This window comes from Globicephala melas, chromosome 9 (assembly GCF_963455315.2).
Source record: "Globicephala melas chromosome 9, mGloMel1.2, whole genome shotgun sequence".
Taxonomy (NCBI): Eukaryota; Metazoa; Chordata; class Mammalia; order Artiodactyla; family Delphinidae; genus Globicephala; species Globicephala melas.
The window spans coordinates 83,295,205-83,321,484 of NC_083322.1; the positions used below are offsets into that span (position 1 = coordinate 83,295,205).

Here is a 26,280-nt window from a genome sequence, read left to right on the forward strand (position 1 = left end):
TTTTTATTTTCTGATAAAATAAATAGTTTTCTTAATAGGCAAACAACTTTTTGAGGGTCAGCATAATCGCATCCAGGATTTAAATGCTATTTCTGAGCTGGAAGCTAACTCTGCTGTGTGTCCTGCATAAGATGCCTGGTTCAGTGAGCAAAATGTGCATCGTGTCACTTTGAAGATAAAGTCGTGTCTCCTAGGATGCACTGTCAACAAGCCTGATGAGATACAGTGTTGGTGCTCTGATTCTGTCTTTAGTTGTGCTTTGACTTTGGAGTCCTTTCGGTTATTCTTTATAGTCTGAAGAAATCACAGCTTCTGGCTCTTCTGTACTGTTTGACTAGTTATAGAAGCCTGTCAGTTTTCCAATACTGAAAGAATCTACAAAATAAGTGAAATGACCTCGGGCATTATTTCGGATACCCATTGTAATCATCGCTAGATTTAAACTTGAGGGTTATAGACAGAATTGCACATTTAAACGTGAGAATTTCTGTTTTGGCTGACAGGCAAAATTGGAATTTGTTAGACTCTCCTTTGCTTAATTTTGGACCTAGGGAACGAGTATTACTCATTGATTTAAAGAGTAATCTCTTTAATAGAGTAAGACCCCATGGCAAAATCCACAGGGATGTGCTGTGTATAGTCCATGTGAGTCATGCTATGGGTTATAACATAGTTTTCTTAAAACACAGTGGCATATTGTCTGTTTCTTTCATTGTAGAAATAAAGGTCTTCTCTGACTGTTTATCTTTTATTTTTCTGTCAATGCCAGTGTTTTAGTCAGGTTTTTCTATACTTCAGAAAGTCATTAAGCTAGTATCACTTAATTTTAAATAGTGGTTGCTTTTCTTTTCTTTTTTTTAAGGATGAATACATTGTAGAGGTTTTGGAAGTTGAGAAGTTTCAACTTAGGCAACTTAGATCAAATTGCCTTTCCTTAAAATTAATTGATGCTGTGAATAAGAAATGATTTGGGTGTTTTGTTTGCTTTTCATTTCAAAATACTTTCTTGTTTTTCTTCCTTAATGTTTAAGTTGTACAGAGTAAACCCTGTATTGGTAATGACTTACTAAAGATAGATGCTCTTCCACTCTTCTTATTAGTTGTAATTGCTGATGTAGATTATTGTGGGGCTGAAAGATTTGTAACACAGCAGGTTATTCATTAGCAATTCTGGGATGAAAAATCAACAGAAAATCATTTGAATCTAATGATTGTTTTAAGTTCTAACTGACTCCATAATGCATGTAACATTTTAAATTCCTAGATACTCTATGTATTTCTGTTCCTGAATTAAAAGCATTCCCAAATAACCCATTCTACATATTATTATTATACAACTCCTATGAATACCATTGTCTAAGTATAACAGACAACACAAAATTACATCCTTTCAGAAGATGTACACTGTAAATATATATGTAGGCTTTTTCATTTCTGGTAATTTCCTAGGATATCCTCTGCAATGTCACCTTCTACAAACAATTTAATTTTTCAAAGGACATATATTGATATGCATGATCATATTTGTAAAGACTCAGCGTATTGTTTACGAGTCAGAAAATGTTAATCTCTCAAATATGTTAATTTAGTATCTTTCAAAATACGAAGTTTAACCCCATTGATACCATGTCTTAAAATGCTTATGTAGGGACTTCTCTGGTGGCACTGTGGTAAGACTCCACGCTCCCAATGCAGGGGGCCCAGGTTCGATCCCTGGTCGGAAACTAGATCCCACATGCATGCCTCAAGTAAGAGTTCACATGGCACAACTAAGGAGCTGATGAGCCACAACTAAGGAGCCCACCACCTGCACCTAAGACCCAGCATAACCAAATTAATTAATTAATTAATAAAAAAAGTTTATGTATCTGACAGTTGTTTTTTGTCAGTATAACCAATTAATTCATGAAACAATAGGAGATTAATAACCACATTTTTGATAAACACAATGGTTGTTTCATTTAAAACAATATATATATACACATATATGTATATATATATTTGATTTGGGAAAAATAAAAAGTCATGGAAGTGGCAAACACATTGTGTGAAAGCCACAACTGTCTGGATTGCCTTTTGATTAAGCCACTGACTCAAATTTGACGAAAGCAATAATGTCTGTCCATTGTTTTAATTAGGGTTTCTAAGTGTGTTCTTTCCAGTGGTAATAAGCTTGTTTCTTAAATGTAGATACAATTTAGAATGTATACCTCAAACACTACTAGAAATTTAAGAAAACCATAAAACTGGTGGCTAAAAGGCCACAGAGATCAACAGAAAAGTTCTCACACTTTAGTGATTTTTCTTTAATTTTCTTTACATTTCCTCTCCTGTTATTTTTGTAGTTCCTTTCTCTTGCAACATACTTTGAGTCTCTGAGTATCCATTTCCTCAACTTTAAAATGGAGGTATTAATAGAACCTACCTCATAGGGTGGATGAGAGGATGAAATAAGTTAATGTATGTAAAAGTGCTCTCAGCATACTAAGTACTAATCCTGGCCCTGGAAGGGCTTAACAAAATTGCTTCCTTATACAATTTGCAAGACCCTGCTCCCAATTCTAGAACTTGTTCAGTATTCTAAAACTCAGCTACTATGAGTCACTCTTGGTAGAGCTTATACATTATAAACTGGATTTTCTAAGTTGAATGTTCCTTGAATCTGAGCATTGTTATTGTATTCTCAGCCTCATCTGCTGGGATAAGATTCTCTTAGATCTGAAGCTAATGGTTGCTGTACCTCCTTTGTGAATAATGTTTCTTTAAATTCTACCATACCTGTTGTGGTGCAGTTTAGTCCTCCAGTAATAGCCCTATGGGAACAGGGCTCCCAAGATGAGCAGGGTTTGGGCAGCCAGATTGTAAGCTCCTCGTATCCCCCTCATACCTCCCAGAGATGCTAAGCATGGTCTGAGCATCTCCTTGTTAAAGATGTTTCTGAATTGGCTGGAAGCCTGAGCTAGATGACCTCTAAGAGGGCTTCCTACCAGTCTGTGACCAATCTGCAGCAGGGTCAAGGAACCCAGGGATTTACAAGGCTGTGTTTAGGAGTCCACCAATAGAATGTTTCAAAGTGATTTCTGCTTGACTGACCACCATTTCCAAAATTACCACTCAGTTAAGATTTCCCCAAATGAGGCAAAGCTGTTTGTGTACGCTTCAAGTCATCCATGTCTAACTTTGCATAACTGATGTTCTGAGCTTTGTGAAGAGTTTATAAATATTCAGAGATTTATTTTTGGCAGTCCTATAGGCATGAAGAGTTGCTAAATGTGTTGTTCATTTAAAAGATAGTGATGCTTCACTTACTTTCTCGCAATAAGTATGTTCTTTCCACCTTTAATTTATATATAGCTTTATCTTATAGCCTCTAGTGCTGCAAAAAAAGTAGTCAGCATTCCTGAAAGGGAGGACTACACTTCAAAGAAAAAAACCAAAACATAGCTAATTACTGTGATTTTTGATTTGAATAAATAGATTAATAAATTTAATCTACTCCTATATGCCCTGTGACCATACAACTTTGAATCATTGAGAACAGTGAAATAGTTGACATTTTTAATCACTCACCACAATGCCTGGCACTTTAAAATATTGAAACCACAGGAGGAAATACTTAAGGTACGTGTCAATCTGTAAGTGCTTTGGCTTTTGTGAATTCTGCACAGTACAGACTGATCTGTGTTCCTTAGAAAGTGTCCATCTTTCACATTGAAATGCTTTAAAAGTTTGGAAATATCCACGAATTGTAACAATTTTGTACATTTTCACAATACTAGAGCTTAATTTGATGTTTTAATCATTTTAATTTAAAAAATCTATTTCAACCTAAAGTGATGCATCTGACATGATAATAATTCATCTGTAGTAGTTATGGAATTATGCTTAGAATAGCCTGTTTCCTTTATAATTTTTCTCAGGCATGGGTAAATAGTCAGTAAATTATTCAGTTTTCCTTTCAAGCATTCTTTTCATTGAGAAATGCCTACAGGCTAGTAAATGGTGAATTTGACATCACTATTTTGGTATGATTCTGTGATGACTTCTGTTATACCTAATTGTAAGTAATTAAAATTTGTAAAGAGAGAATTTTAACTTTAAGAAAATTTTATCAGTTGTCTAAAAAGGCAAACCAGAGCCACCTACAATATTTTGATTCACTGTAAATCCTGGTTCCTTTAATTTCATCTGAATCCCTTAATTCTGTGGTATCTTAAAATGTCAGATATATAAAATGACAGATAATTCTTTACCATCAACTGTACATTCTAACAATCTAGTTTACTTTTTTTATGTTAGAGTATATTATTTATTTGTTTTAAACAATAGTTTTTAGTTTTGGAATCAAACCTACTGTTTTATTTTCAAATCTATGTTAGTATTTAGGCATGTGGGAATATTCCATAATAAAAGTGACCTAGTAAAGCTGTGTTTCATGAAATAAAATCAATTAATTACATGATAATATTCTAATACTTTTTTTAAAAGCTGTTTAAACTTGGTTCACTTGCCTTGTACAATCAACTAAGCAAAGGGTTTTCCTTTTTCCAAGGAATCTTTCTGAGCCACACTTTTAAACACAGAAATATTTAATAGTAATTTCTCAGTAACAGACCAAAATATTTAGAACTCAATAGGAAGAAAAGAGAAGTGGTTCTTATCTGAATTCAAAATTTAATAGGAAAAATGACTCCATTTAATCCATGTCCTTGAATCTTCCTCAAAACTAATCCTACTGTCAATTTATTTTTCACTCAGCTCATCCTCTTAAATATTTAAGCCTTTGTCACTCAAAAATTCAAAGGAAGATGTATGCCAAGAGTTCTTTCTCTAAGTTTTTTTTTACATTCTTAATTATAACGAAACTGTAAGGTGGGAGAGGAAATGATTTTGGAGATTAATTTGAATAATAAGAAAATTGGGCAAGGTCCTAATTATCATTTTCTCTCAGTTATTTTGTTCTTGATAAATATATTTAAATTATGTTCTTACAAAATATATCTGAAAACTAAATAAATTCTATTCTTGTTTAAGGATTTACATAGGAGGCAGAGTGTATGAGGTTGAGGACAGAAACCTGAGAATCTAACAACCTGTTCCATCATTACTAGATAATCTTGACTGTTTGCATGTCTCTGGCATGAATGTAAAGATTGAGCTGAACACATTCCCAGGATCTCCAGCCTTTAAGTCTCAGGAGCATTGTGTACACCCTAGAAAAATGTGACGGTTTTTCTCTTTTTAATTTCATTATATGGCTTCCCATATTTATGCACTGGTTTTGTTTCATTTGAGCTACTAGGAGTGTGAATCCTCAAAATGCCTATTATACAGTCTTAATTTCAAATTCTAGATCGTAGCATCAGTTTCTATAGCCTAAACATGAGAGAAGGAAACAAAATTGATTGAATGCCTGTTGTGTGCCAGGAGCTGTGCTAGACTATGCATCTTTCGTCTCAACCCTTAAACAACAGACCTGTGAGGTAGGTGAGTAGTCTCATTTCACAGATGAGAAAGCAGACTCTGAGTGTAAGTACCTAGTCCAAGGTCACAGAGCAGTTAAACAATACAGTTGGGATTAAAAACTCAGTATTATTGACTCTAAAGCATATTCATAAATTTTTATGAATATCGATAAATGGCATGGATCAACAAATTATTAATATACTGCTACATTTTATAAGTTCATAAAATTTAAGGATAGCATGTTTTATGTACAAATAAAATATTACATGGGAATGGTGAATGAAAAGTAATGGTAAAAATTATTTTACTTAAATGTGAGAGTTGTCTTTTTTTTAAGCTAAAGAATTTAAGACTTCTTGAATATTTATCAAAATTAATGAAGTGGAGCAGAGTTGTTACTCTCTCATGTTGACTTAAATTGGTTGACTTCCTCTGCATTGCACATTTTGTCTAAAAGAGAAAAGAGCACAAAGATTAATGCACATATGTTTTATGTTGTTAAAGTTTCAAAAGTGATAAAACTGTTTTCGCAATGGATTAGAAATATTTTCCTTCTTCTGGAAAAAAGTAATGAACTACATAAATATAAAAAATCAAAAGTGGCTGTAAATGATGAATGCTACACTTTCTCTGAAAAGTTATTTTTTTCTGATGGGAGAAAAAAAATCAGAAAACTGATCTTTTTGCTTTGTATAAACTTAAATGAAAATAGTTTCTGGACTTCCTTTCAAATTAATATTCAGCACACAAATTACTGAGCACTTACTATTGTATCTAAGGCAATATGCTAGTTGCTGGAGATACTAAAATTTATAAGACATAGCTTTGACCATCAAGGACATTACAAAGACTAGTTGTATTTTTTGGTCTAGCGTGTTACGTAGTTATAAATACAACCTGAAGTTATCTAATAGCATCAAACAGTTCGGCTAGTAAATACAAGAGTTGAGGCAATGTCAGAGCATACGTACTAATTAAATGGTCTCCCCTTATTACCATACTCTAATTACATTAAATGGATCAGAAGTATAGTTAATTTTCACTTCAAAAGCCATTGTATTCTTTTATTTGTATAATTAAACTACAAGAGCTATAATACATTCAAACAGAGCTTGTACAGGATTACTTAAATGATAGCATTTTGCTTTGGGGCAAACAAATAAAACATTTCCAGAAAATGCAAGTAATGTGTTAATTAGGCAATGTTCACAAATTGTGAAAATGCTCATTTATATCATTACTGATTGTATTTCATTTGCCTATTTATTTTTTATCAAGTATACCATCTTAATATTCTTGGCCTTACATTTTTATAGTAGAGTAAAAGATTGTGCCAACTAGCACACTTTTAAATCAGATTTTACAGTTCAAATTTTCCCTGATAATCTAAGGCTAATTTATTGTCATCAGGGAATGATGTATATAGTGATGCTGATTGGTATTGAAACTCCTAAATAATATGGCACTAAGTATATGTCCACACATACAAAGATACACATGAAATATTCCCAAATAAAAACTGTACTCATATTTTATCCATGATTTTATTTTTCATGTTTCTCAGACTTTTCAGTTGAAGTCTACTGAAGGGATAAATAGGGTGTAAGTCTAAGGAATCCTTTCAGTATTAGGTGTGTTAAAATTAATGGGAAAGTCAGGTCTTTCAAGGGAAGTTCGGTCAGTTGGAAATGCAGGAATGGGGTTCAAGGAAGAGATATAAAGTAGAAGAGACCAGAAAGGAAGACCAGAGCTCTGAGGGATGAGATAATCCATGTGCTGTGTAGGCCTTGTTGAAAAGCTAAGAGGAGAAGTTAATTACTCAGTGTCAATTAAGCTGTGGAGACAAAGTCCTTAAGGTAAGGGATGAGGATGATCCCCAGTGTAGCAGAAGTGAAGAACAAAGATAACATGGAAAGAGTCACTGGGTTATGGAAAAAGAGGGGTCGAGGCTAGGGTAATTAAGGCAGGATTGAGTAGGGGGAAATGAAAACTTTTAGTGCTTATTACATATCAAATAATTTGATAAATTATAAATAATTAAATACGATAGTCGATTTGACAGCAAGGTCAGATGAAGTTTTGTTTGTTTTAGTGTGCTATTTTTTTTCTATAAGATATTTATGATAGAAGGACACTCACTTATTCGTTATGTCAAAGAGCATATATTTATGGAACAGATTCTTTGTAAAATAAAACATTATTTAAGCTACGTTAGGGCTAAAAGAAAATAATAAAGAATAAGAAGCTTTCAACTTAACATAGGAAAAATGAAGATTATTGGGGTCAGGAATTGATGGGATCATGGCCACAGATAAAGAAATGAGACTACTTACAGGGAATCTGAGAACCAATGACTCAGGAAGTTAAAGAGTTCTAGTCTCTAGGCTCACGTAAGATCTTTTATAACAGTGTATTTGTGTTACTTTCATAGTTGTGGATACAGTGAGAAATAACTATATAGGAAATATCCCTTGCCCTCAAGGAAGTGTTGGAAAACTCACTCACACACAGTGTTCTCAAGCCAGTGTGTATTTGTGTGAACCAATAGCTCTACAAAAGCAGAAGGAGAGATCATGTCTGCTTAGGGAGATCAGGTAGGGTATGAGGAAAGGTTTGACATGGGCTTGGCCTTAGGAATGGGAAGTACTCCAACAGTAGTAAACTAGGGGAGGAGCAAAAGCCCAGGAATGTATAGTGCTTAGCAAACCATAAGTTGAATAGAAAACTAGAAGCATAGATTTTGCTTAGAGGATTGCAGAGGGCCTTGAGTACCTAGAAAAGGGTTGATGCTGTATAGGGCAGGCAGTACTGAGCAGGGGAAAGCAGAATCAAAGAGCTGCTGAGGAAGATTTCTCTCACCACAGGTCTTAATAGAGAAGGGGAAAAAAAAGAACTCGTGGTAAAGTGTTATCATCTGAAATTGTATACTCTCAAAATGAACCTCAGATTGTGTACTCTGAAAATGAAACCTCAAAAGTACACTGATTTTTCTGAGAGGTGAAATGTTCATAAGAAATTATGGGTATTTGCAAGGACAATTGAGGAGAAGTAAAACTACTTGTGTTAATTAGTGATTTCCTAATGAGAATAGAAATGTAAGTAGGAAGTGCTTTGTGGGAAAGACCATAGGAAATGAAAATAAAATGATGGTTCTTACTTGCTAATTAGGACAGAATGGCACCTTCAGAAAAATCACAGTGGTTAGTATTACTGTTCTCTCCGGGAGGATGGACTCTTTTGTTCATCTCGTCCAACTGAGGAATTGTGTATTCTTCCTTTGAATTTGACTAATTAAATGTAGGAATAATTTTAAAAAGAGAAAAATGTAGAAATGGTTTACCAGGAGCACTCTAATAATGAAAATCATTGCCAAGTTATTTAGTAATATTCTTATATTTTTCAACACCTCTTCACGTTTGGCAATTTCCTATGCAACCTTGGAAGTAATGGGTAAGAATAATCTCCTTGACTGGGAAGTAACTGATCCAAATTGAATGAAAATCTTGAACTCGGGCATATTTAAGATGCTCATTATGACCGCACATAAAAAAGCTGTTACTGGCATGTGAAATCTTTAAAACCAAGTAGTGATTGAACCTCAAAGGTTTATTTTTAAAGAAGACTCCTTCTTTTTCACGATTCTCAGGTTTTTTAGAATACATCCAGGAATGAAGCATTATGGAAATTTATCAATTCTTAAACTTAGCAAATTCAGTTAGTAGCATTTTTTTTTTTTGGCGGTATGCGCGCCTCTCACTGCTATGGCCTCTCCCGTTGCAGAGCACAGGCTCCGGACGCGCAGGCTCAGCGGCCATGGCTCACGGGCCCAGCCGCTCCATGGCATGTGGGATCTTCCCAGACCGGGGCACGAAGCTGTGTCCCCTGTATCAGCAGGCAGACTCTCAACCACTGCGCCACCAGGGAAGCCCAGTAGCATTTTTTTTTTTTTTTTTTTTTTTTATCGGTACGCAGGCCTCTCACTGTTGTGGCCTCTCCCGTTGCGGAGCACAGTCTCCAGACGCGCAGGCTCAGCGGCCATGGCCCACAGGCCCAGCCGCTCCGCGGCATTAGGGATCCTCCCGGACCGGGGCACGAACCCACGTCCCCTGCATCGGCAGGCGGACTCTCAACCACTGCGCCACCAGGGAAGCCCCAGTAGCATTTTTTTATGTCTCAAGAGAATATCAGAATCCAGGCTCCAAGATCTGGACTCTTTTCTTCTAATGTGGATACATGTATGAATTTTCTAGGACTGCTGTAACAAAGTACCACAAGCTTAGTGGTTTAAGAACAACATAAATTTATTGTCTCACAGTTCTAGAGGCTGAAAGTCTAAGATCAACGTGTTGGTAGAGTTGGTTCCTTCTGAGGGCTGTGAGTGAGAATCTCCACCATGCCTCTTATCTACCTTCTGATGATTTGATGGCAATCTTTGGCATTATTAGCTTATAGTAGCATCACCTTGATCTCTGGCTTCATCTTCACATGGCATTTTCCCTGTGTATGTGTCATTGGTGTCTACGTTTCCTCTTTTAATAAGGATACCAGTCATATTGGATTAGGGCACACCCTACTCAGTATAACCTAATCTTAACTAATTACATGTGTAATGACCCTATTTCCAAATAAGATCACTTTCTGAGGTACTGGAATTTAAGACTTCTACATGTGGATTCACCTTGTAACATAATTCAGTCCATAACAATATGTAAGTAAAAAATGGATGTGGACATTGTTGAGAGTCATCCTGTAGATCATCTACTCATTTGAGATCTTCTATCTCATATAGTGAAACAGAGAAATTAAAGATTCAGAGGCAACTTTTGTCAGAAGAGGGATGTTTTCTGTATGTACCCAAGGTCTCCCATTGGGAATCATCTCCTCGCTGGCTGCCCTAACATCAACCCTTACCTCAGCCTCAGTTCTCTAGCATGCTCTTTCCCTGAGTCACCTGGGAAAAAAATATCACTTTTATATTACCCTCTCTCCTCAATAAATTTTGGTGGCTCCCTGCTAACTGCATAGTAAAGTCCAAGCTCTCAAATATTCCCTTTAGAGTCTTCCACCCACCAAAGCATACCTGTCATCTTACTCCTCTCAGTTTTCACACGTACAAATCCAGTGTTCCAGCCAAACTCAACTTCTCATCATTTTCCGAGCAAACCAAAACATTTTTAAATTTCTGCACCTTTGTTTATTATGACTATTTTTGAAACCTCTTTCTTTCTCTCATCCTGTAAGCCTGGCTGAAGTTGCACATCCTTCACGACACAGTCACTATGCACATGAGGTGTCTGCCTCTCATTCCTGTAGCATGCATGATCTGTGAGTCATTTTGAACTAATTTTTGTTTGTATTGTTTTTTTTCCTTTACATATTTATGTCTTATATGTCTTACCTCCCCACCTGGCTTGTAAACATCTTAGGAGCAACTATATTCTATTTTGTTATTCATAGAGTAATACAGGTTGTCAAACATTATTGACACAGTTAGGACTGATTTATTGTGCATTTTCTTACCAGTGAAGTACACAGTGACTGTTTTATTGTTTCCCTTGATTTGTTGTGCACCTACAGTTAGTTGCAAAAATCCTAGTTCACAGAGTTCCACATTGTCTCATGTAGAGTTGGGAGTCAAGGGGTTTGGGTCCATCCTGTTGAATTAGTTCATTTAGTCCTCATAGCTTTAGTTACCTTATCTATAAAACAAGGAAATAATGCCAATTTAGTTCTAAAGTTACTGTCAGATCTAAAATTCTATAATTTAATAGTTTATACATTATATCATTCAAATTGAAACCTCTATGTAAAGCTAATCGGACACTGGAAGCTTTTATACAGATACATAGATTGATAGATTGATGAGCCTTGTATTGCTGATTTAGTTCTTTTTTTCTGTCAATGCTGACTGACAGTTTAGTGATCCTCAATTATTTGTTTGATTTTATAATTCTGGCTATATTGAAAATAGTCTTGAAGGGACCTATTGAAAATAAAAAACAATTAAAAGGCAATTTGGAGGTAATTTCTGTGATGATATATAAGGAATTACTAACAGTCATTAGCCACAGAGAGCAGGGTCGGGGAAATGAGGGTAAGTGGACTTTTTCACTTTAATCAGATTTTAACAGTACACATTAACTTCACAATTAAAAAGAAGAATAATTAGGCAGTTTGAAGGCCAGTGCTATTTTTTAGAGATGGAATATCAGGCTGGCAAAAATCAAGAATAAGAAAGTAAAAATGCCTCCTCCCTCCTTAAGGGTTCTTAGAAGCAAGATGCCAGAACTAAAAGTGTCTGTGGAGTACAACAATAGATTTGTTAGTGTCCTATCATATCATAATATTCAAAGTGTTTCTTCATGATCCTTAGTAAAGAGACTAGTGTTTTGAAATTGAAGGGAAAGTAAAACAAACAAGAAACCCAAGATTAGCAAAACAGTGCGTGATACTTGGTACCTGAGTTGACTTAATTACCACAAGTAGATGAGCACTGAATATGACTCTAGATTCCCTGGAAACTTAGACCAAAAAGAACTATCTTGGGCTCTATCCTTTTAAATGTGTGATAGAAAAAAAGCACGTAGGTAAATCTATGGAAGAAAACTGTCCTTGTATTGACTGAGAGAGAAAATCTATTTTCTTTTATAAGGGATATTAGGGCACAGAATAAATCACGTCTTTATCTACAATTTTGTTTCAATGGGCATTTCTTTTATGGAGGCTCTAGCAGTGCTGAGAGCATAATACTGCATCTTAACACAGGAGGGGTTTTCTTGCATAGAACAGAAAACAAGGCCCAGGACCTTTGCTTTCTGCTGATGTAACTTTTGAAGTTGGAAGAATTAAAATTTCTGGCTCATTAATGTATCAATCAGATTGCCTTGCAACTTCCTTAAATGTGTCATTATGAGATGAGTAAGCCATGTGAGATTAGGAGAGGGAAGAACCTCTTAGTTAGGTGTGCCCTCTGTGTGGAGTTCCCACTGGGAATCAGTCTCTATTTCAGTAGGAATGTATCAGAAAGGCAGAGGACATGTCCAGAAAGGGTGGCTTCACTAATTAGGTAATAGAAGCAAGAGGGGCTGGACCTGAGGAGCAGAACTATGGTCCCCAGCACCAGGATAGCAAGTGTTTGGATGTAAGAAGTTATCGAGTTCTCTCTTCTGCAGCAAGATAATTCAGGGTTCCCAGCACCTTGCCTGTATATTGGGGAAGAAGTTAAGGCAGCCCTTGGAAGTTCATATCAGTTCTAGCTGTTGAAAATTCAACTGAACAGTGTAATCCATTAGAACTATAACCCGCTAGAAATTCAGTTTTGGGCCTTAACCAGTCCAGGTTTAATCGTACCATCATATAAGGGAGTTCCCCATCCTGGTCCTCATGAACTAGCCTCTTCTGGCCACCACAGTATCCTTAGCCAGGAGTGATGATTTTAATGACTCATCGCCTTTCGAAGGTAGGGGTATTTCCATAAACAGGAATATGCTCACCTCCTTTTCTTTTTGTCGATGATGGGCTGCTTACACCAGCTTCTGAAGGCCAATGTAGGAATTAAATACTTCTTCACTTGTATTCTTCCATTATCTTGTCCAACAAATACTCAGTTCAAGAGATCTCACATCTTGCCTAAAAGTTACAGGCTTTTTTTTTTTTTTTTTAACATTCATGTTTCATTATTTCTACCAATGTCAATATACAGAATGAAGGAAACTGACATTTATTAATGTCTCGTCTCTTGCTCTATATTATTTTAGGCATTTCTTGGCTTAGTGCTTACAATGTAAGTGCTGTGTACCCAAATTTACCTTCATGTAACCCTAGACTTAAGGATCTTTCCACTAGAGTCCTGTGTTGTCAGATGCAGGCAAATTGTCAAGTTCACTGGATATGTCTGGTAAATAGTATTTATAATAGGTTTGAGTTAATACTGGTTCAGTAGGTTTTGATTTCCCAAGGATGACGCTATGCAAGAGCTCCCTTAATGTAGAAAATACCTTAGGTAAATGGCCATCCCAGGAATTCAGGCTTGGATCAGAATTTAAGGTAAATGAATAAAGATACTGAGTTGTAATGCCTGGAAAGCAGTTCTGGACATTTACACACACACACATACAAACACATCTCTACCTCCCCCCATCATACACACACTTAATAGGAAATTAGGCACACAAAGCCTAATTGTCTAGGAAAATTTAATCCTTTCAATAGCTAAATAATAAAAAAGGAACTGGCAGACGATTGGTACACAAATATTACTAGGGAAAAAAAATTTCGCACCAAGCTGGCAGGTAATCCCGGTGTCGGTGTGATGTGCTAGCTCGGAAGTGTTTTCTGCCGCTGTCATGGTTCGTTCGCTAAACTGCATCATCGCTGTGTCCCAGAACATGGGCATCGGCAAGAATGGGGACCTGCCCTGGCCCCCGCTCAGGAATGAATACAGGTATTTCCAAAGAATGACCACAACCTCTTCAGTAGAAGGTAAACAGAATTTGGTGATTATGGGTAGGAAGACCTGGTTCTCCTTTCCAGAGAAGAATCGACCTTTAAAGAACAGAATTAATATAGTTCTCAGTAGAGAACTCAAGGAACCTCCACAGGGAGTGCATTTTCTTGCCAAAAGTCTGGATGATGCCTTAAAACTCACCGAGCAACCAGAATTAACAAATAAAGTGGACATGGTTTGGATAGTGGGAGGCAGTTCTGTTTACAAGGAAGCCAGGAGCAAGCCAGGCCATCTTAGTCTATTTGTGACAAGGATCATGCAGGAATTTGAAGGTGACACAATTTTTCCAGAAATTTATTTGGAAAAATATAAATTCCTCCCAGAATATCCAGGGGTTCCTTCTGATGTCCAGGAGGAGAAAGGCATTAAGCACAAATTTGAAGTATATGAAAAGAACAATTAATGTGAAAACGTTTTCTGATCTATTTCAAGCCTCCTTCTCCCCCCCCCAAAAAATTACCTATTTTGTTTTTTTTTGTTTTTTTTTGTGGTACGCGGGCCCCCCACTCTTGTGGCCTCTCCCACTGCGGAGCACAGGCTCCGGACGCGCAGGCTCAGCGGCCATGGCTCACGGCTCAGCCGCTCCGCGGCATGTGGGATCCTCTCGGACCGGGGCACGAACCTGTGTCCCCTGCATCGGCAGGCGGACTCTCAACCACTGCGCCACCAGGGAAGCCCAAAATTACCTATTTTTTCTTGTAGAGACTTTTGTTGACTTTAGATCTGTGTATAATTATTTCTAAACAAAGTACTCTTATTCCGCATCAATCTTAACTAGACTGTGTCAGATACCATTTGTGAAGCATTTCTTGCTGTAACTGCCTGAATGCCCATCAAGGGTCAAGAATAGTTTACCAGCACCTGCCTAGGATAGAATATCTACCAAGACAGCCCAAAGTGGGAAAGTCCCCTGGTAGCATGAGTTGAAACCAAAGCCTGTAGAGCTAGCTAGGAGCTAGGCAGTTGGATCCACAGGTCAGAAATGGATTATAAACAGAAGAGCTAGCATTCAGTTATTAAAGTTAGATCAAAAGAGGGACTGTGAATTACCTTATATCACACTTCTGGAAAAAATTTTGTTCACTTAGACTGGGAGTGAATAAGTTGAAAACTCCAGGATATTCCACAGGGATAGTAAAGAGGCAGGTATGAGACTACCTTTTCGGTGGTTAAAGGAGGTGGTCTGAGACCTTAAAAAACTTTGTTTCTGATCTTCAGTGAGATCCCATGGGATGTTACAATGACAAAAAAAGAATTGGCTGCTCTTTACAAAAAAGAATAATCTAATATCAAGCATGATGGCTAAAATTAAAAATTCAAAGAGGTAATAAATTGAGAATGAATATGCTAGAAACCAAAATTAGTAAGTTAGAAACTAAACTTCACAAAATTAAAAAATGAAAATTAAAACATTTTACCCATAACGTTAGCAAAGATTTAGATTAAGTATCCCCCCCCAAAAAAATAGCATTTTCTGCCTTATAAATTGGTACAACTTTTGAGAGTGTAAGTTAGCAGTATCAATTAAAATTCAAAATATTCTGGGTTTGGACCCAGAACTTCCACTTCTAGAAATTAATCCTGAGCAAAGAAATGGACCCAAGAGTATTTGTTGCAAGTTTTTTTTTTTCAAACTTGAAAACAGCCCAAATGTTGATTAATAAGAAATAACTAACCAATATGTCTATAAAATGTAACATCTGCAGCAGTTAGAAAGAATGAAGTACTGACAGAAAAATGCCAAAAATTACTAAGTAAAAGAAGCAAATTGTTTATAATACTCAAAATGTTTAATAAATGTTCATGTGTGGGAAAAAGCAAAAAAAAGACATAAAAATATTACTAGGAAAAAATATAAAAGAGAGCAACAAATTTGTCAACAGATGAAGAGCACTTATTATAAAGTATAATAATGGAGAACATATATGAAAGTTGTGACCTGACATTTTATTATGCCTTTAAAATTTTGATATGATGGTTTCTAACACAGTATTGAAGGAGAATAGCAAAGTTGAGGGCCTGATATTACCCAACTTCAAAATCTACTATAAAGCTATAGTAATCAAGACAGCGTGGGATTGGCAAAAAAAGAAATAGACAAATAGATAAATGGAACAGAATAGAGAGCCTAGAAATAGACCTCCATAAATATTTTCAACTGATCTTTGACAAAAAGCAAAGGCAGTACAATGTAGGAAAGATATCTCTTCAACAGATGGTGATAGAACAACTGGACATCTGTATGCAAAAAAATGAATCTGGGTGTAGAGCTTACACTCTTCACAAGTATTAACTCAAAATGGATCACTGACCTAAATTTAAATACAAAACTATAAAACTCCTAGAAGATAAGACAGGAGAAAACCTAAATTACCTTGGGTATGATGATGCCTTTTTAGATACAACACCAAAGCACAATCTAGGAAAGAAATAATGGATAACTCAGACTTTATTAAAATTAAAAACTCCTCTATGAAATACAATATCAAGAGAATTAGAAGACAAGCCTCAGGCTGGGAGAAAATATATGAAGAAGATACATCTGTAAAGGATTCTTACCCAAAATACACAAAGAACCCTCAAAACCCTCAAAACAGTAAGAAAATAAACAACCCAGTTTAATAATGGGCCAAAGACCTTAACAGAATCTCACTGAAGTAGATATACAGATGGCAAATAAGCATATGAAAAGATGCTCCACATCATATGTCATAAGGAAATACAAATTAAAATAACAATGAGATATCACTACATACCCATTAGAATAGTCAAATTCTGGAACACTACCACCAAATGCTGGTGGGGATGTGGAAAAACAGCAACTCTCATCCACTGCTCTGGGAATGAAAAATGGTGCAGCCTCATTGACAGTTTTTGGTTTTTCTCACAAAACTAAACATACTTTTACAGTTGGATCCAGCAATCCCACTCCTTCATATTTAGCCAAAGGAGTTGAAAACATGTTTGCAATAAAACTTGCACATGGATGTTTATAGAAGGTTTATTCATAATTCTCCAAACTTGGAAACAACCAAGATGTCCTTCAGTAGGTGAATGGCTAAATAAAGTATGGTAAAGCTAGAGAATGAAATATTATTCATTGCTTAAAAATGAGCTATAAAAGCATGAAAATACATGGAGGAAACTTAAATGCTTAAATGCATATAATTAAGTGAAGCCAATCTGAAAAGACTACATACTGTATGATTGCAACTCCATGACATTCTGGAAAAAGCAAAACTTTGCAGAGTATAAGAAGATCAGTGGTTGCCAGGGCTTAGGATGGAGGGAGGGATGAATAAGCAGAGCGCAGAGGATTTTTTTTTTTTTTTTTTTTCGGTACGCGGGCCTCTCACTGTCGTGGCCTCTCCTGTTCCGGAGCACAGGCTCCGGACGCACAGGCTCAGAGGCCATGGCTTACGGGCCCAGCTGCTCCATGGCATGTGGGATCTTTCCGGACCGGGGCACGAACCCGTGTCCCCTGCATTGGCAGGTGGACTCTCAACCACTGTGCCACCAGAGAAGTCCGAGAGGATTTTTAAGGCAATGAAAATATTCTGTAAAATATTATAATGATAGATACATGTCACTGTACCTTTGTCCAAACACATGTAAAGTAAAACACTAAGAGTGAACTCTGAGGTGAACTGTGAACTTTGGGTGATTATGATGTGTCAGTGTAGATTCATCCCTGCTAAAAAATGTATGAGTCTGGTGAGTGATGTTGATAATGGAAGAGCCTATGCATGTGTGGGAGCTTTGGGTATATGGAAATTCCTGTACCTTCCTTTCGATATTATTGTAAAACTAAAAATTCTCTAAAAATTGTCTTTAATTTTTTTAAAAAAGAAAGTTCTTCTGTGAACAAAGACCATGAATAATAAATACAAGAACTCAAGAAAGAGAAAACAAGGCAGTGGGAGGAAATGGAGTGTCAATTGGCAGATTTTAGTAAAATAGAAGAACAAATCAAAATCATCACAGAAATATAAAAGAATTGAAAAGAGCAGTCATGAGAATAGACACTGGAGAAAACACAGCAAGGGTACTGAGGATATAAGTGAGGAGATGCAAAAAAGTAAAATAAAAATGGAAGGTTGAAAAGGACTAAGGAGAAAATGATAGATATATAAACCAGGCAGAGAAGACCCTATATATGCATAATTGCAGTCCCTCAAGGAGAACACCAAAAACAATGGAACAGGATAAATATTTGAAAACATAACTTGAGGAAAAAAGTTGTGAAAAGGATAGAATACCTGATCCTATTTGTTGAAAGGACATATCATGTACCAGTGAAAATTGACCCAAATCAGTTAACACTGAGACATATTCTTCTGATATGTACCCAAGACATATGTCCTCAAGGCATATCATAGTAAATCTATTAGCCTTTAATGATAAAGTTTTTAAATAGCCATGTAGAATGATCACAATACTTACAAGAGGAAAAAAGTCAGACTGTCCTTAGATTTCTCCTCTGTGACACTGAACACTAGAAGTCAGTGGACCAAAACTTCTGGGATACTTAAGGAAAGAAAGTATAAATCAAGGATTTCATGTCCACCCAAGATTTTTATTAAGTATACAAAAAATATTAAATATGGCACAACTCTAGAAATACTGTTCACCTACCAGAGGCTGAGCTTCAGCCAATCAAGGGATAATAGAGAAGAATTTAGCAAAATGACTAGTGATAAGTACTATATATGATTAACAGAAATAAGACTAAACCAAATATGTGGATCAGATGACAAATCAGAGCATAAACTGTATATGCCTTGACAATTTAGAAATATACAAATAAAAATTGGGAGAGTAGGGGAGACAGTATTTTGGCACTTTCTTACAAAAATAAACATGCCGCTACCATATGTAGAATACCACAGGTACAGTATTCACTGAATACCTCATCTGTAATAGTGTGGAGTCAAAGGATATTGTATAAAGTTGAAAAATCAAGCAATAGAATTCTAACTTGGTATTGTTATATAACTTAACAGTTTGTAGATGGTAATAAACCATCTTTACAATAAAACAATAAAAAAAGATTGTTTTAAAACACAATTTCTAAATAGCTAAAATTAGAAATGCTGGACCATTTGTAATGACAGCACTGAGTTTTAAGAATTTTGCATTAAAAATTGAGTAATCCTTTAAACAAAATAATGAGGTAAACATAATATTTCTCTTGAAAAGATACTCAAGATAATTTATGCTAAAACATAACCATAAGATATTACTGCACTTCTCTGTACTTACTTTTGAGAAAATTTAGTATACTGCATGGAATCATGGATAAGTTGAAGGCTATAAACCTAAAGAAAATAATAAGTAGTACAAATAGACTTTTGATAGTCCATACACACTTTTGTGGTTGTTAAATTAGTGCCTTTTGCTTGACTTTGAATGCTTCTGAAAAGTAAAGGATGTACTGCCCCTTACCAAGAAGTGGATGTACCTCCATGGGTTGATGGAGAAGTCCTATCTCTCAAGGAGCAACTCCAGGGCTCTCCTTTCACTTAATTTGGTTTGCAGGAGAACTCCAGGCTCTTTGATCTCAAGGGAGCAAAAATCTATTACAGAGTGTAACATGGTATACAATATATTTTGGGGGTCCCCAACACTTGTGAGAATCTGATTAAAGTGATAGGACCTTTCTCCAGGAAATGCACATGTGACATTTTGCCTATAACTGCATGGGGCCCCTGAAGCTCATCTAAAGAGACCCTCTTGGTTTATAGTCCCCAGCTTAAAGACCCTTATTTTAAAAGTTCTTTGAACTTAGGTCAGAATCTTTACTGTTGATCTGGCTGGTCAGAACCACAGTCTTATCCTTACTAAAATGAAACATTCCGGTACTACAGCAGTAGTTTGCCAAGGGGAATAATTAATCATTATGAATCCGGAAGGGTCTTTTTTTCTATTGTAAAATGACTAACATTGGAGAACATTTAGCACATGTCAAACCTACTGGTAGACACTATCACAAGGGAAGTTTCCTGGTCATTGCAGCTCAGTCATCACTTGTCCTAAAAATAGGTAGAAAGATGTTCCTGGTCACTAGCTTCACTCTCTTGCATATAGCTCAGCATGGTATTGATGCTGAAGTGAGCATATCCGGGATGTCTGACTAGTAGGCAGACACCACACCACAATTAAGAATTCAGTCACCCCTATGGCAGGTAGGCAGGACTGAGTCCTGTATTCCTTCCTTAGCCAGAGATTAGAATATGCTTTGAGAATGAGCATTGTCCGACATAGTTTTCTCTGTGGATATTGTGTTCAGTTTGGAGAACAGAGAGCACTTCTGCCCAGCAGATTTTCACTGTTGTGCTTTTTTGAGAGGTGAGGTAATAGGTACCCAAGGTAAACATAGGTCAAGGTTTACAGATTCAAGTCATCCCTTTAATTGTATCAAGAAAGACATAATCTTGATCTCAAACTTGAACCAGCTCCTCAGATTACTTCATTTAAATCTGGGTGCATCTCTTTCTGTACTGTTGACTTACACTGTAGCTCCTCTTTGTGATTTTCTTTATCTTCATCTGAAGTGAAACCCTGGACATGTATAGGAGCATGCTCACAATATTAAACTTGCTACTTGGCCCCCTGCTGGGCCAATGCAGCAGAGACTCATATGCTCCAATTTGTTTTTGCACTTCTGTAGAATTCACAATGAATTTCACACATCTTTCAAGATATAAACATCACTTGAAATTTTTGTAAATTTGAAGACTCAGTGAACTAAGTGGATTTGGGGTATTTGTCTAATAAAGGTTTTAAGTACTAGGGAAAATAAATAGAGAATAATGTTCCTAGTTACCAAAATCCTCAGTAGATTTCAGTTAATTTTTTTCTTTGTTTGTAACTTAATAACTGAAAAAAATGTTACCTTATTTTAAATTAGCATTTTGTGCAATTTTCATTTGAAATATATTTATATATTATATAATTCTGGGTTTTGAAATTTGTCAAATAGCTTTACTCATCTTTTGTCCATTAAGGATGTAGTAGTATCCTTAAGATAATACAGTTACCTAAGTAAATATTTTGGGTTTTCTTTTATCTGTTTTCTATATTTTTTACTCTTTTTCTTACATTAAGTTTTTTTGTTTGTTGTACCAAAGTTTTTGCAATTTTATATTATCACATATTTCTGCCTTCCCTTTATAATTTCTTCCATTGCTTCAATGTTTATACTGTACATTTTCCAGTTTTTTTTCTTCTTGACCTTGAGAATTCTCTAGCTTTATTCAAACTATCAGTGATACCACAGCAGGAATTTTTTTTCTTTTCTGTGCATAAACCATGGTTACTGATATTCACTCAAGCACGGTGCAAAGAATTGAAATGTAGTTTGAAAGCACAGCCTAAAAAATCTGCTCTGATAAAAGTAAACCCTGCTAAAATCATTGTAGCTCTTTCCATTTGGTTAAGAGAGTGATTCATGTTGTTAATTTTGTAAGGTCTTCAGAATAATGTGCATGCATTAGAGGGGAACTTCCCCAAAATTGAAAATGACCTTCACAATGTACATTTATATTTATGTTGTTCTTCTGCAAAGATGATTCATCAGTTCATAGATCAGTAATGTAAACCAAGAAACAAATCACTTATGCTTCAGAAATTTCAACGTGAATGTTAAAATAGACTTTTTCTTACTATTTTAAAACCACTTACTTATTTCTGACCACATTTGAATGTTATTAAAACAGCCCCTGAAGTTTATTTGTAATTATACATGTTGTACATGTATAATTGAATTGTACTTTCAAGAGCAATCTGATAAAGATGGATAGGGTACTAGAATTTAATCACTCTTGAGGCCAAAGTGTGTCATCATTACAGTTTCCCAGTTACAGGTCTTTGATAGGAAGCATCATGTGGTTGGCATTTTAAAATCTCCTGTGTCGAAGATTTTCAACTAAGTTCTCTGACAAAGATTTTCAACTAAGCTCTCTGAAATTTCAAGAGTAACATGGCTGGAGGCAGAGATTGTAATGCAATAATAATGTTTCCAAAAGGATACCATAGTTCCTTAAAAGAGAAATCCTACTTCCTGGGCTTACACAGGTGTGCTTTAATAGAGAGTCACTTGACAGTCTGTCTCAGGAATATTCACATTGTTTAATGACTGACACAAGTGCACAACCAAGGCCTCCTGCAGTACCAGATGTTACTTTGTGGTGACTGAATTGTGGAAAGATCAAGAGAAGGACTGAGATGGCTCGGGGCAGTATCTATTATCACCTGGTATGGAACTATCTCAATATTTATCAGTTTAGCTGTACCTGGGCACACAGGTGAATATACTCACCTTGGTCTAACATAGTTAGACCTCAGTGTTTATCATGACACAGAGTCAGCAACAGTAACTCTGTGTTTTATCATGCTACTCTTATGCTGGGACAAAATCTAAAAACAGTGCATCTGAAGAACTGAAGTCAGGAGAAGGAAATTTTCCAGTCTTTGATGCAAGTCTCTAGACTAAAAGTGGTGGGGAAAAATTAATTGACGGGAACATTTACCATACCCTTTATTGGCTCACCCCTGAGGTCTCCCTACCCAGGTCACACGTTGTAGTTCATACTGTGAACTGAGAATTGAAGATCATGTATTCCTACTCCACTCCTGTCAGTCTTTGGAGCCATCCTGAGATTTATTTCCAACAAAACCATTAAATTTTCTGCTATGTGATCTACCAACAAATTCCTGTCCATGCAACACATTGTTGTGTAAGAGCCATACCTTGTAGAATGGAATGTAAAGAGCTGTGACATCAGGAAATGTCTCAAATTTTAAATTAACTCACTCTAAACTTCCTTATTTGTGGAGTACTTTTCTTAGAAATTGTCAATCCTGGGCTGAGATAGGTAAATGGAGCTCAAAACTGGCCAAAGATTCAGATAGCTAATTTTAGAGAGTAACTTTCATTTTGGGAACAATGTTTTAATTTTGTTTTTGTGATTAGGTGATTAAGTTAACAAATGTCTCAAAAATTCTTGTGGATCAGAAAGTCAGGGGAGAAAAACTGTCCTGTAAAATTATTATAATTTTATACTCTTTCTTTTAATTTTTCTTGTTTCTGATTCTCCTTTAAATTACACCCCAGTACCTGCGGTTGTTTTTCTCATTCAGGCAACAGAGGTACTATGATTTTCCCATTAAGAAACTAGCTAAAGACATATAAGTTTCAAGAAAGACTTTAAAATTTTCCTCTCTTTTTAAATTTTCATGACAATTCATTTCAAACCCTAATCTTATATTTTTCCGTTTTATTTTGATTTTTATATATTTTCCTAGATATCTTATAGAATTTGTTGAACACCTCGGTATACCATAACAATGAGCTAAATGCTCAAGGAGATACAAAAGAAGTACATAATGCCAACTATGGTGTCAATTAGTGAAACATTTGACAACAATAAAAATTGCATTTGAAAGCATTATTCTATGTAAGAAATTGTGAGAGACGATATATGAATAAGTTCTAAATTTAACATAATTAAAATTCAAAATGAGATTTTTCAGCCTGTTGGGAAATCACCATTTTTCTATTATGTGATTCTTAACCATGTCCACTGACATTTATTAGTATATAAGTATTGTGCTAGACACTTAGATATACATTTTCTTATGCAATATTCACACTCCGCTGAGGTTGGTAATATTAGCTCTGTTTTACGGATAAGGAAATGAAGCACTAAAGTTACATAAGAAGTAAGTGGCAGAACCAGAATGTGAGTTCAGGTCTCCTAACTTCAAGTCCTTTCTTCTGTCCAGTGTCATAGCTGACTCTCAAAAGTGTTTACTAGATTATATGTGGATGAAATGGATGATAGATGAGTAATTGGATAGCGAATCTATTTCATTGTTTACTCATAGTATATTATCATAAAATTAAAAAAAATAGTTGATTACTTTAAAATTCTTAGATGATCATATTGACTTGCTGTTATTTTTTTAAGCCAATTATTTTCTTCTGCTTGAGCTGAAAGTGTTATTATTATTTTAAATTAATTGATGTTGGTATATTTTAACTTTATTGTCTTATATTTTTATATAATGTGAAAATGTTTTGAAAATGACTCTGGTTATGAAATTAATTAAACATCCAATAAAATCACTTGTATGCCTACATCAATAATTTAAATGGATTTGAGTATCATGTTTTAAGACTCTTGTTTATTAACTCAGGGAAATAATATACTTTATTTAATAATCTGTGCATATATTGCATGATTCCCAAGTGCACTTCCCCTTGTTTAAAAAGATTTATATTTAAAATGGAAAACATTTCAATGGTCCTAAATTCTACTTGCAGCCTTAGTTTTTCAAAAAGGAGAAAAGACACTCCCATTTGTAAGAATAAAAGGACTTTTCTTAATTTCCATAAAGTTAAGAAAACAGAATTCCTATCACAGATTCAGTGTTTATGATTTGGAAAGGCTCAGTGAATGAGTTACCTTCTGACACCAAGTTCTTAAGACTACCCTTGAAAGTCCCACAGTGTAACTAAGCTTACTCAAAGTGATTTTTATTAAGTGGTGCCTCCTGAACATCGAATAGGGGTGGCAATTAGGGGGAACTTGGAAATATTGGTATATTCCTAATAGCAGCAATGAACTGCTGAAAAGTGGAGTGAAATTATAATTGTAAAAGTATTTTAAACTTTTAAACTTAGGTTTTTTGAGGAAGAGATACTGAAGCTTGGAAGGCTACAATGATCCAAAAGTATGCATATAAAACAAACAAACAAAACAAATATTCTCAGTAGAGTAGTTTCATAGATACAGACTTTATAATATGAAACACCAACCTGATTAATATGGAACTGTAGAAAAATACAGGGCAATAATGCAACTTATTTTATGACCTAAATGTGGTTTAGAAGTCAAGCTATGTAAGCTTCCAAAGGAAAGCCCGTTGGGTCTGTGCAGACAGTTGATAAGAATTCAGTTTGTCTGACAGAAGTAAAATGGGCAGAGAAGTGTACCTGTACATAAAGACGATATATTACCTACATGGAAATCTATGGGCTGGGAAGCCAGTGTAGTATAATGTATCATTAATATAAAAGAAGAAAGGAATGGAATATTGCCTGGTCAAGTGAAGGGTGTTGATAACTGTTAATGAACACAGATATCAGTAAGATGTAATACAGAATAGGGATGGAAAGGATCATCTAATCAGGTATGCATTAATATTTTCTTTTACATCTTTATTGCAGTATAATCACTTTATAGTGTTAGTTTCTGCTGTACAACACAGTGAATCAGTTATATGTATACATATATCCCCATATCCCATCCCTCTTGAGCCTCCCTCCCACCCTCCCTATCCTACCCCTCTAGGTCGTCAAAAGGCATCGAGCTGTTGATCTCCCTGTGCTATGCAGTAGCCATCCATTTTACATTTGGTAGTGAACGTATGTCAGTGCTACTCTATCACTTCATCCCAGCTTCCCCTTCCTGCCCTGTGTCCTCAAATCCATTCTCTACATCTGCATCTTTATTCCTGCCCTGCCACTAGGTTCATCAGTACCTTTTTTTAGATTCCATATATATGCGTTAACATACAGTATTTGTTTTTCTCTTTCTGACTTACTTCACTCTGTATGACAGACTCTATGTTCATCCACTTCATTACAAATAACTGAATTTCGTTCCTTTTTAGGGTTGAGTAATATGCCATTCTATATATGTGCCACATTTTCTTTATCCATTCATCTGTTGATGGGCATTTAGGATGTTTCCATGTCCTGACTATTGTAAATAGTGCTGCAATGAACATTGTGGTACATGTCTCTCTTTTTTTTTAACATCTTTATTGGAGTATAATTGCTTTACAATGCTGTGTTAGTGTCTGCTGTATAACAAAGTGAATCAGCTGTACATATACATATATCCCCATATCCGCTTCCTCTTGCATCTCCCTCCCACCCTCCCTATCCCACCCCTCTAGGTGGTCACATAGCACAGAGCTAATCTCCCTGTGCGATGCAGCTGCTTCCCACTAGCTACCTATTTTACATTTGGTAGTGTATATATGTAGGTGCTACTCTTTCGCTTTGTCCCAGCTTACCCTTCCCCCACCCCGTGTCCTCAAGTCATTTCTCTATGTCTGCTTCTTTATTCCTGTCCTGCCTCTAGGTACGTCAGAACCATTTTTTTTTAGATTACATATATATGTGTTAGCATACAGTATTTGTTTTTCTCCTTCTGACTTACTTCACTCTGTGTGACAGACTCTAGGTCCATCCGCCTAACTGCAAATGACTCAATTTCGTTTCTTTTTATGACTGA

The 26,280-nt window shown here is 35.7% G+C and overlaps 2 protein-coding genes across 13 annotated transcripts in view; both read left to right on the forward strand.

Annotated features, from left to right (window-relative positions):
* MAGI2 (membrane associated guanylate kinase, WW and PDZ domain containing 2) overlaps positions 1–26,280 on the forward strand; it is a 1,362,215-nt gene that overhangs the window by 102,451 nt on the left and 1,233,484 nt on the right. The window lies entirely within an intron of this gene.
* Positions 13,812–14,375, forward strand: LOC115840863 (dihydrofolate reductase-like). Its single transcript, XM_030834296.2, has one exon. The coding sequence runs from the start codon at positions 13,812–13,814 to the stop codon at positions 14,373–14,375; it is 564 nt and encodes a 187-aa protein (XP_030690156.1).